Consider the following 12,212-nt stretch of genomic DNA (forward strand, 5'->3'; position numbering starts at 1 on the left):
TGGCAAGGTAGGAGTCAGGGTCCCGTGGCTCCTCGTGGCTCCTTCGTCCTTGTGGAGAACCTTAGCTGCTACAACTAACCTCCCTGTGGCAGCTGTGACTGGCTCTGAGATGATTTAATCTTCCATCTTCACATTTCTTCTCTTCCCTCCTGCAGGAGTAGCTGCTCCAGCTATTCCCTTGGAATACATGTTTCTTCCTTTGCCTGGGCCTGTAAATGTGCCCTTTTGGGCTACGAGGCGGACATGCCTTGAGAACAGGAATTATTACTGTATAACTCTTTTTTTTCATTGACACATAAAATTGTGCCCCCCAATGCTTTCTTTGTCCCCCAATGCTTTCTCTGGTGGTGACAATTTCCTATGGTCAGCAATTTATCTTTCACTTGGATCTTTGATTCTCTATTAGTCTAAACAGTAAAATGCAAAATCTGAGGCAGAGATGAAGGGCAGAGGGGATGGCTAGGAAGGAGGGCATTAGTGATAGGCGAACTGCTGCAGAAAGGCAGAGAGTTGCTGCACTGGAATGGGAAGGGGAGAAGCTTCTCCTCATATCATCTGCATCAGCAAGTGACCCAACCAGCATCTAATATCTGCAGTTTACTTGCTAACCCGTGGATTCAGCATATGACAATGCAGTACTCCTAAGAAGGTATTTACTCCAAAGTAAAGGGGAAGGAAGCCTTTGGCACAATTGCTTCCAGCAGCAGGTGACCAACAGCCTTGCAGACACCTTGGGCCATCGTTTCCTAGCAGAGTAGATTACAGAGTAGATGGAGTTTGTCTGACGGAAAGTTTACACCTGGGAGAGCTCGGACTAATGGGATGCTCTGCCTGGAACACATTTTAATATTTTTGATAGCATTCATTTCTTTATTTGCTGGTGTCTCGACAGTGCTTGGAAGCCCCAGTCCTGGGCCTGTGCTATTCAGAAAGAGAACATAAAGGGAATCCCTGCTACTCACAGAGTTTACAATGCCATTCCAATCAAAACATGAACTTTCAGCGTCTTCCTAATTACTGCAACAGCTAAAACCAAGCTTTTCTTCAAAAGGGAGCTTTCAGTAAATTTTCCAAAATGGAATTATAGTGAGAGAGACTTGATTTTCTCAGCTCCTGAGAAAATGTTACCACAGTTCTACACCTCACCCTTTTCACGCCAAACTTTTATATTCCACAGTTTTCTCATGGCACTTTTCATCTCCTCATTTCTCAGTGTGTAGATGAGTGGGTTCAGCATGGGCGTGATAATACTGTAAAACAAAGCTATCCTCTTGTCCTCTGAGAGATTGCTGGATGGGCGTATGTAGGTGAATGTGGATGGCCCAAAGAAGAGAATCACCACAGTAATGTGGGACCCACAGGTGGAGAGGGCTTTGTTCCTCCCTTCGGACGTTCGCCTTTTCAAGGATAACAAAATGACAATATAGGACGTGACCAGGATGAAGAAAGTGACCACAGAAATCATTCCACTATTGGCAACAACAATGATGCCTGCAACATAGGTGTCTGTACAGGCCAGTTGTAGTAGGGGGTGGACATCACAACAGTAGTGGTCAATTTTGTTGGGGCCACAAAAAGGGAGGCTAACGGTTACGAGGGTCTGCACCAGGGAGTGCACAAAGCCCCCCACCCATGAACCCATCACCATCCAGCCACACACACGCCTGGTCATGAGGGTGGTGTAGTGCAGGGGTCTGCATATGGCAAAGTAGCGATCATAGGCCATCGCTGTGAGGATGAAGACCTCAGCGCCGCCGGAGATATGAAACCCAAATAGCTGTGCCATGCAACCCCCAAAGGAAATGGTTTTCTTTTCAACAAGGAAGTCAGCAATCATTTTGGGAGCTGTGACAGAAGAGAAGCAAGTATCTGCAATGGACAGGTGGCAGAGAAAGAAATACATGGGGGAGTTCAGACGTTGACTGCTAACTACAGTGACAACGATGAGCAGATTTCCTGCCACAGTAACAATATAGAAGAACAAAAACACCACAAAACATATTTTCTGCACCCCTTGGTTCTTTGAAAGGCCCAGAAGAATGAATTCCTTCACACTGCTTACATTCTCCATGTTGATCAGTCGGGTGGCAATATGCAATATATAGCTTATACACCTGGGAAAATAAAGACAGACACATGATTCATCAGCATTTTTTCATTATTAATGATGAGTTCTATATCAGAAGTGGATACAAACCAAGAAAGATATAGCATTAGTATTAAGCTTATGAAGTGTTTAGTTTCTGTCATGTATTTTTTTTTAACGGCTATTTAATTCTCCACAGTACAAAACTTCTGCCATGGCTTTGGTGGCACGGAGATAGGTGCACTCTGTGATATGTTCCTTAATCCTGGTCCTCCAGGATTTTGAAGGACTGCCTCCATGGCTGGTAGCCTTCCATGCACTAAGGACAAGGCCAGAGTGTTCACCTTGGGCACTACAAGGCAGATAATGCAGTATGTTTGCCCTCAGGGGAGACAAAGTCCCTGACAGCAATCTTTGTAAAATGGGTGTCTTTAAGAATACCTGGAAATATTGCTCAGAATGATGATTTGCTTTATAAGTACACATGATCTTTGAATTCTTGTTTAGAAGGGAAATGTACCCACAGGCAGGGAAAAGCACTCTCTTGTGTATATACATTTTGAAACGTAAATATGAAATGTCACAGGCTGAAAAAGGAGTTGTGGGAAGGTTATCTATCATGGAGGGGAAAAAAATTGCACATATGACTTAATGGAGTATTTCACATTGTTCTAAATCTCAGCATTGTTTCTATCAGAGGAAGGAAGAATGAAAGACTCTTGTGAGATCTTCTGTCCCAGCACTGTACTGATTTTACCTAGCGTGATTTTTGATACGCTCTGCGTGATCCTTTCAAGGGTTAACTTAGCTTAATGAAGCTAATCTAACTAAACTCCTTCAACAGCCAGTATAAGTCTCTCTATAGGTTGATTCAGAATGACTAAATTAGGGTCCTTTGCAGAACCCTTTTTTCCTCCACTCACTATGAGGAGCTTAAGCAAATTAGCACCACCAGCTTAGAATGAACTTTAGAGAATAATCCCTTTTGGTTCCTGAAAGTAGCTCAGAGCTTTCTGTAATGCCATCCACCTGTTTTAGGTTATGGCTGAGCTCCTTGTCCCTAGGCATTTCTACATCCATACAGTTTCTCATTCGAGACAAGGTCACATTCCAGCATAAACATGGGACTTCTTTGGTTCACCCTGTGTTCCAGCTACAACCCATCGAGCATTACGTGTCACTAATAAATTAGTAGCCTACATCTTTAAAAAGAGTGTAACGCTTCTAGCTTGCCTTTATGCACCCAGACCACCAGAGTTCCTTTGGTCAAAGAAGTCTGGGAACCACCAGATGAAACTCTTCACAGAGAGTTTAAGGTCAGCCAAAAGCAGGCACTCTTTTAATAAAAATATCCACTGTATGGGCTTCCTTCTAGGATCAAAACATTCCCCATCAGCTGGTGTTAAAATGCACCATTTTAAGTCCTGCAGAATTACATCACAACCAGGTCTTCTCATTTGTCTTGGTGATCTGTGAGCAAATCGGCAGAATGATTCTGTTAAGCCAAGTTATCTACCAACTACTTCCATCTGCAGCATAATCAGAAATTCTCATGCAGGCACAAAGGGATCAAGCATCCACAGGAAACACTGAAACTGAGAAAAGCCAAGATTACTTTCAAACCCACAAAGTGAAGCCGAGAGAGGAAGTGGGGAATGTTAGGGACTTTTCCTATGCTTACAGTTGTACTTACACTAGATGAAAGTTTTTCAAGCAGAACGGTAAACTTTGCATGGATGGTTCCCCTTCAGATATTTCTACAAGGAAAAGGAACAGTAAGAACAACGGGAGGTCACTTTCTCCCTCGTCTTACCAGGTCGTGATCCTTTCTACCCCTCTTCCTTCTACTGAGCAACGACGTAGACTTCTCAACAAAATAAATGACAGGGATGAAATGAGCACACCTTTATGGCTGTGCAGTACCCAGTCGAAAAGAAATAGCTGGGCTCCATCCAAGCCAGAGCATCACTGGAAGCATACCACAGCAATCGCAGGGCCATGTTTAGGCAGTCAGAAAGGAGTGACCAAGAGAGAAATGGTCAGGGGAAACTGTATGCCTGAATACCAGCAGGTGGCAAACTCCTGAACTAAAAACAAGGTGTGCATCTACAAAAGGACCGATTCACAATTCAGGCAGCTCGGCTATGTGTCTTGCTTGATAAGGTCCTTTCCATCACCACCAAACTGCATTTAACAAACTACCCATCTGTCTGATCTCATCTCATCGACTTAAGTCATGTAGGCACCTGTACCTAAGCTAGGCATATTACACCTGACCAGTCTACTTGTAGATGTGATGAATCATGTGCTGCCGGTACCCGTTTCTTACTGTTGACTCCAAGAGGACTACTAGAATGACTAATTCAGTAGAGGATTGCCACCAGTTATGGCTTATCTCTTCAAGTGCCTTTGCAGGGGTAGACCTGAGCTATATGACATAATGCAATCAGCTGCAAAATAAAATGAATCTCATGTGTACTCTTAACATCTCAAAAAGGGTGAGAAATTGCACCATCTCCTTACTGCATGCATTCTTCCCTAAAATCTCAGGTGGTTATGGGAAACAAAAGAATAATATCAAAGCAATCGAATCTGCGGCTGTAGAACTAGCTCTGTGTATGATTCTAGCCAAAGATAACTAGAGACAGTTGATAACTTCAGTGGAAGTTCCTTTCTGTATTTTCACATTTGTTCAAGAAGAAAGGAAAAGGAAGAGGAAAGCAAAGCAAAGCAAACAAAGCAAAGCAAAGCGAGAAGGCAGAGAAGCTGCAAAACTTACCTCGCCTGTGTTTAGAGATCTGATTTTTTGTGTAAGGGCTGTACAACTTTATCTCCTCAACTTCTGTCTTCCCTGGTATGAATGTGTTAGAGCACAGCGCCTTTAAAGAACATAGAATGGCTTCTGGAAAGCTTCCAAGACTTGCTTAGGGGGTGGCTGTTAGTGTATAATCCAATCCCATCTAATGTATTACTTGCTTTCGTGTGTCACAAGTGTATCTTGATGTTTCCTGCCTGTGTGAGAAGTGGTTTAATAGGCTGTGTGGATGATGTGACCTGGGTGTCCTGAATGATGCTTTCATATCCCAGCAGCTGCAAAAAGGGCTGAGAACAAAACCGTTTAAGTACCAGCCTTTAACCCTCTCCCAGGAAATCTTCCACCTGAAGGGCTCTTGGGGCTGGAGGAGGGAGGGGTGGAGGCTTAGTGAAGGGAAGGTGTGAAAGAAAGAGGCAAAGGAGGAGAATGAGTTCTGTCTTGACTGAAAAGTTTAAGTAAATATATTTTAAAGAAACAGTTGTCAGTCAGTGCTTTTATAATGATATCACAAAGGCATTTCAGGGTTTCTCCATAAGAAATAACAGTCAAAGGAGTAGCTGAGTATTCAACTGGACAAGCATATGCATGGACCTATCCAGTTAATGCTTCTCGGAGTTCTTCCTTACTCCAAGCTGATAGTTGTATGGATTTCCCCTGTGTAAAGGGCCATTAGGTCCACTGCTCTGGCTTCCTAGCATTGTGAATGCTAAAACTGCCCGTTTGTAATCTAGATATTTTCTCTCCTTTTTTAACTTCTGTGTATTCCAAAAAACATGTAAAAGAGAAATCTTCATTAAAGGAAAAAAAGAAAGAAACCTCAAGCTGTAGGAAGAGTCACCATCCTCCAGGGATGGTAAAGAATTCCTATCACAGGAGTCCCCATCTTTCTTAACCTGAGCAGCTGCAGTCAAAGGTGAACCTATGAAATGAAACAAACAAAGGAGGACAGCAGAGAGGTCTCATGGTTTCTAGTGAAATCTCTGCTAAAGCAGTATTGTAATCAACCATTAAAGGGCTTCTCCAAACCTTGTTAACTGACATGAAATGGCTTCAGGAATACTGCTACTCCGTAGAATTAAAACAAACAAAAAAGAAAAGTTTTGACCCCTGTTAGTTCTTTCAATGTTCTGGTGCAGACATTTTCCCTTCTTTCTCTGCCCTCAACTTAATTTCAAAAAATCAGATTTAGATCCATTCCTTTTAAATCCAGCCCTTCACTTGCTCACAAACTGTTTTAGTGTTAATTAGATCCACGCACCAGCCAACGCAGAAAGAGAGTAATGGAGACACAAAGGAGGGAAGGATTGAGGGCAGGAGCCAAAAAAAAAAAAAATTAAAAAAAGAAAGTCTGGAGAGCTGGCTGGAGAGGCAGAGAAATGCCCTTTCAGCCCTGCAGCAACAGGCAAGTGCCAGTGCCAGGAAGAGAGGTGACCCTCACAGCAGCTACTGGGAAGACAGTGAGATAAGGTGCTGTGGCTGGGAGCTGAAAGCTTTCTCAGAAGCACTAGGGTGAGAGGCCTTGCATGGCACTGCGTAAGGGGGAGTGAGGCATCCCCAGTGTGGGGCGAGACGGTGGTGGGGGAGAGATTTGGCACAGGCACAGGAGGGTGGCTGATGGCTCAGCAGGAGCTGTGTGCTGCAGCCACATAGGGAAGGGAAAAGCTCCTTACAAGCACCTTTCTCTCCACTGCCTGTACAGGCAGCCTAGGGCAACTAACTCATCTGGAAATGTCCAACTTGGGTGAAAGCTGGGAGAGATGAGTTCCCCCTCCAGCCCTCTGGTGACAGCAATTCCGGACACAATTCCACAATTCTGGACAAGCACTTTGGGCGACGGCATCGGTGCGAGACTGGGAATAAAACAGACAGACACCTCTCCATGCTCATTGCTGTCAGGAGATACATGCTGGTAAAGTACCACAGGAGAAACAGATCCATCAGGAGATATTTGGAAAAGATATAGTTCTATAACCATGTCTAGTGGTAATATAACAAGAAGAAAGAGGAGCAAAGAGAAGTCGGTGATGGCCAGGTTCAGAATGTAGATGGTGAAGGGGCTCTTCTTCATGTGAAAGCCCAGGAACCACACAACCATCCCATTCCCCACTAGCCCACACAGAGACACTCAAAATTATCACCACTCTGTAATCTCTTATGCACTGAGATTCTGCAGTCCTCTGAGAGTTTGTGTATCCTGTGGCCGTGTAGCTCAGAGAAAGGGCTGTTGTGTTGGTGTCCACCATGGTGAAGCTCCTGCTGTCGGTGTCATTTTGTCCCCTCTCCCCTCTCCCGCCACCTCCTAGGAGAGACAAGGAAGGAGAGAGGAGATCAGGGACATCAGCACTCCCAGCACTCACCTTCCCTCCCCACTCCCCGACACCAAGTCCCGGGCTGGGGCAGGAAGGACCACCTCCCCCTGCGAGTGACCGGGAAAGGCCTGGAGAGAGCCTGTCTTGGGGCAGCAGGGAGAGGTGGAGACAGGCTGGAGGTTCGGGGCAAGAGACATCTGGGAGAAAAAGAGAGACAGAGAGCGGTGCGGATGGGGTGGAATCGCTGCAAACAGGGGATGTCAAAAAGGAGGGGTCCTGGAGAGTCCCAAGAGCAATGGAGAGCTGCTCCCACAAGATCCACCTAAGTCCACAGCCTCCTCCGGGCGCAGAGAGCCCATGTGTAAACATGTAGAGCTCCCTGAGCTGCTTAGCCATGAGCTTGCAAATTGACACCAGCCTCATCTAGCTGTCACCACGGCTCACTTTGGCCTCCATTGAAAAGGGAAAGCTGCTTTTTCCTCTGCTGGAAGCAGGTAGAGCAGCAGGACTGAGTACATGGCAGAGAGGGGCTTGCCGTGAGCACAGCTGGATTCCTGCCTGCTGCAGGATGTCTTGCAGTGTGGGATAGCACTTTTAAACCTTCTGCTGCCTTGCAGGAGAGAGGGAAAAGAAGAGCTTGGTATTACAGAGCTCCGCCTTTGTCCATTGCCTGTGCTACATGGAAACATCACCTGGTAGATGCTTTGTGTTTTCTGCACATCACTGCTCCAGGGGCAACCAGAGTGACCAGACTTCCCTCAATTAAGCTCCTTGGCTTGGAGGTAAGCCACTAGAATGGTGTGCCTTTACAGTTCCCTCCGCACCAGCAGAGTGACTTTGGAAAGCAGTGATTTCTAAAATGAAGCACCACATGCATTTCCCACATGCAGTCTTTGTTCTCTTGCCTAGTCAACGATAGGAAGTGCCAGGACCATGGAGACTTTGCCTGAGTGCCAGGCAAAGGTGAGCAGTCCATTTGCTCCAGCAGATTCCTGCAGTGCACTGGTATGCGGGATCTTAGCAAATTGCAGTCAGCTCCTGCAGGAGAGTAACTTGGCCCTGCCTGGGGGAGCTCAGGGGAGCCAGCTGGCAGGCAGCAGCGCAGGAACCCCATGGCGCTGCCTGCTGCCTGCAGAGACACCGCGACGGATAGCACCAATCAAAGGGGAATCTGGACAGCCAAGGGAAAAATGTGTTGGACTTTGTGTGAGTAGCAAACGTACCGAGGCTGCAGGGGAGTTTTGCTAGGGAAGATGGAAGAAGGGATCTGAATGCATGGAGACAGATGCCACTTGCTCCCTGGAGGAGCCTGGAAGGAAGTCTCATGTGCAGAGGCAGAGAGGCCAGGCGGGCAGCGTGCCCCACCTCTTCCTCGGTCAAATTGCTTGTGCCTGGCTGTGGCTTCACTGGATCAGAGCAGCAGCCTAAGAGAGCCCGGGAGTGATGGCCCACTGGGCAGGTGCCGGGTCGCTGGATGCAGCACAACCCATTGAGACAAACCTCCCTGCGGCATATAGAGCCACAGCTTCCTTCCTGGGCCCAGGAGTCTCTCCAGCACATGCTTGGCTCTCTCCGCTTTTTCCCTGGAGCCTCTCCCAGATTTCTGAGTGGCTGATGCTGCTCACTGGTGGCCCTTACTGCTGAGAGGCTGCACTGTAAGCATGACAGGTTTCTTGCAGGCCAGCAGGTGGAAATGCCCTCCCTTGCTCCCACCGGGCAGTGAAGATGGACTCCAGAGCAAGGAAACCCTCTTGGCAGCAGCACCAGCAGCAGCAGGGCTTGCTTTCTCTGGCCGTGCCAAGTCAGCAACTTGGAAGAGATGGTCAGCAAGGCAGGGCCAGATGTGGAGGAAGCTGTCATGGCATACTCACTTTCAGAGCATCGCAAGCAGGAAAAGAGAAATTATTTTGCAGAGACATGGCTTGGAACCCTTCTCTCTGCAGGACCTGTGCTGAGCCACAACTAGAGGTGCTGAGAGCTTCCTCTTGGTGTGGGACAATTTCATTCTGGGGCAGTGGTGGATGCCTTCTGTGGAGGAGGCAAGTGCTTTTGAAGGCCCTCCAGCAAGAGGATTCATCTGTTGCTCGTTCCGAAGGGGAAGGAAACACACAGCCACACCACCAAGTCCATACTTGTCAGTTCCCAGCACACTCTCCTCCCTAAGATGCAGGTGCAAATCCCAGGCTAAGAGGTTTCTGAACCTCTTGAAGCCAAAGAGGGCTGCACTGATGCTCCCATTGTCTGGGGCAAGTGCACTGCATTGGGCAGCGCTGCCCTGCCAGGGAGTGCTGGGCAAGCACCTAGGCAAGCAGCAGCCCCATTCGGAGCACTACCATTCGACACCAGTGCTAGCAGCAAGGAGAGAGAGCAGGAGGGAGGGCTTTTCAAGTGAAAGGGTAGAAGATGAGGAGGAGCAGGAGCGCCTGGGCAGCAGCCCTCTCTGAGGGGACACAGAGAGTCAAATGTAAAACCAGATCAGCAAAGGCTGTGTCCCTTGAGGGAGGGATGCTCACAGTTTTACAGCTCGGGTGGTTGTTTCCTTCATAAGTGCTTAGCTGCCTTGGAGTTTCTCCAAAGTCTGGGGTAAAGTGTGTGTGGCGCCTTCAGCTGTTCGCTCTCGGCTCTTCCTGCTGCATCGCACAGCACTGCCCTGCACAAAGGGGAAGGGCAGGAGCGCTCTCTCCTCCTGATTTTCTTGCCTGCTCTTTGCTTGATTTCTGTTTGCAGCGGGCAGAAGCAGGAAAAGAAAGACAATGCTCCCACGGCCACTTGCTCTGCGACGGACGTCTGCCAATGGCCATCTGCCAGGGCAGCTTTTGGATCTGCGCTCAGAAGGGCAGGCTGTGACCAGCCTCTGGCAGCTCTCTGTTGGGAAGAAGGCCCATTACCGCTGCCGATCCAGGCAAGCAAGCCTGGCAAGGGAGTTTCCATTGCCCCAAGCCGATTTCTTGTATTACAATGCCAGACACGAGCCTTTAAAGCAGTGCAACGAACACGCTGGTCGCATCTGTGGCGAGGGCGCTGAGGCTCGGCGGGGGCGAGCAGGAGAGCGCTGGGGAAGAGCAGCGCCCTGGGCTGGAGCGCCGTGGCTGCGGGGCGCGCTAGCACAGGCTGCGGCCGGGCGAGGCGGGCCGGGGCAGCAGCGGGGCAGAGCGCGGGCGCCGGGCGGCGAGGCGTCGGGGCGCGGGGCCGCTGCGCGGAGCCGAGAGCGCGACAGGCGTGGCGGGGGCGAGGGTGCAGGGGCAGCCGGCGCTGGGGGCGCTGCAGCCCCGGGCAGGCTCGCAGCCTCGGCGGGGCTCGGGGGCGCTTCCCGCCGCGAGGGCGGCTCCCGGCGCGGAGCGCGGCTGCCGGCGGCGCTGGGGGTGGCGGCGGGTGGCGGCGGGTGGGGGCCGGGCGGGCGCTGCAGGCGGGGGTGGGCGCCGGGGGAGCCGGGGGCTGGCGCGGCTCAGCTCGGCTCGGCTCGGCCGCCCGGGCGGAGAGCTGTGCCGGGAGAGCCGTGCCCGGCGGCGGAGCGGCTGCCGGGGGCGCTGGCGGGCCGAGAAGGGGGGCCGGGGCCGAGGCGAGGGGCCGAGAGAGCGCGAGCGCCGCTTGCCGCCGAGCAGGCGGAAGAGAGCTGCTGGGGGGGGGCGGCGGGCAGCAGGCAGCGCTGCGGGCTGAGATGTGCCCGGGCGCGGGGCGCCCCGAGCACAGCAAAGTGCCGCTGCCTGGGGAAGAGTTTTCCTCCCCGACGCTTGCTGCAGGTTTGTTTTCCTTCTCTGAGAATCCCTGGGGGCACAAGCAGGTCCGAAGAAGAATGACCTCCGCGCTGCCTTGCAACCTTGCCTAATAGACAGCGGCATAGGCAGTAGCCCAGGTGACGCCAGAAAAACCGCCTGTCACCATTTGGGCAAAGATGGTCAAGTTTTCCCTTGCTTTCTTTTGAGAGAGGCACTGAGATTACTTGGAAGACGTGCAGATGTGTGTAGGTCAAAGGCACTGACGACCATTGGTCTCCTAAAAATGCCAGGCACGAGACTTTCAGGCAATGCACATGCGAAAGGAAGGCCAAACACATTGATCTCAACAGATCATGTATGTATGTATACACAATAGGTGTGGAACACCAACAGCAACAAACAGCCAGTAAGAAAGCTTAAAAGGATTGATATGAGCTTTATTGGTATAGCCTCGCTGTATTTGGATATATATACAAACAGATGTCTTTATATTATAACTACAGGCTCTCTTTACTGAATTGTGCACTGAGGACTAAACAGCAAATAATGAAAAAGAATGGCAGAGTAGGAGCACGTTTCCTGTAACTGAGCACGGGAGAAGTTTTCAATTTCTTCCTTCATTTCCTAAAAAAAGATAAAAAAAGATAAAAAAGGAATAATAATTGCCAACTAGACACAGGCAAACTTGCTATAAGCTGGAATAGAAATGTAAAATCCTGTAGCTAGCTGCTTTGTATAAAATGAAAGTCTGTGTAGATGCCTTCCAGGTGGAAGTCAGCAACTCGTATGTAACACAGACTGCTAAGCAGGAAAGAGAGGAATAGCGAATAAGCAGGATATCCACTGTGCACAAGGAAGAAGTGCAGAACAGTGACAGGAAGTGCTGTGTAAGCAAAGTACCTCTATCAACTGCGTTTTGTCATCGTCTTGCCGATGGCGGTAAACACACTGGCTGAGCACCAGGTGTAATTTTTCGAGGTGGCGGATGTTGCAGTCCTTTGTGGCGTCGCCAACGACATTCAGCAAAGAATGCTGAAGAAAAAAGGGAGACAGTACAAGTTTGCGTTAGCACGAGATCATTTGAATAGGCTCTTGATGTGTTCAGACACAAAAGAAAATGGTCCCACACAACTCGCATCCTCCTTCCTTGTATGGCTAAATAAAAAAGGAGTGAAACGTCCAAGAACAGACTAAATATCGCAGCAGATTTCCATGCAGGAAATGAGCTCCTGTGCCCGACTTGCGAGAAAAAGCGAGGCTCCAGTTTCAGCTAGCATTGTGCTGCT

The 12,212-nt window shown here is 49.2% G+C and overlaps 1 protein-coding gene across 1 annotated transcript; it reads right to left on the bottom strand.

Moving 5' to 3' along the window:
- Positions 1–285: 285 nt before the first annotated feature.
- On the bottom strand, positions 286–2,071 carry LOC136991802 (olfactory receptor 4S2-like). Its single transcript, XM_067295257.1, has 2 exons — positions 1,163–2,071; positions 286–339 (listed from the first exon to the last, which is right to left on the bottom strand). Exons 1-2 carry the CDS (start codon positions 2,069–2,071, stop codon positions 286–288), a joined length of 963 nt encoding a protein of 320 aa, XP_067151358.1.
- Between the last annotated feature and the right edge of the window lie 10,141 nt (positions 2,072–12,212).

The sequence above is a fragment of the Apteryx mantelli genome, chromosome 4 (assembly GCF_036417845.1).
Source record: "Apteryx mantelli isolate bAptMan1 chromosome 4, bAptMan1.hap1, whole genome shotgun sequence".
In the NCBI taxonomy this organism is placed as follows: domain Eukaryota; kingdom Metazoa; phylum Chordata; class Aves; order Apterygiformes; family Apterygidae; genus Apteryx; species Apteryx mantelli.

Coding starts and splice junctions, on each gene's coding strand:
- LOC136991802 (XM_067295257.1), bottom strand. CDS start 2,071: ATGGAGAATGTAAGCAGTGTGAAGGAATTCATTCTTCTGGGCCTTTCA. Junction 340..1,162: donor GAAAACTGTGGAATATAAAA/GTTTGGCGTGAA, acceptor TCACCACCAGAG/AAAGCATTGGGGGACAAAGA.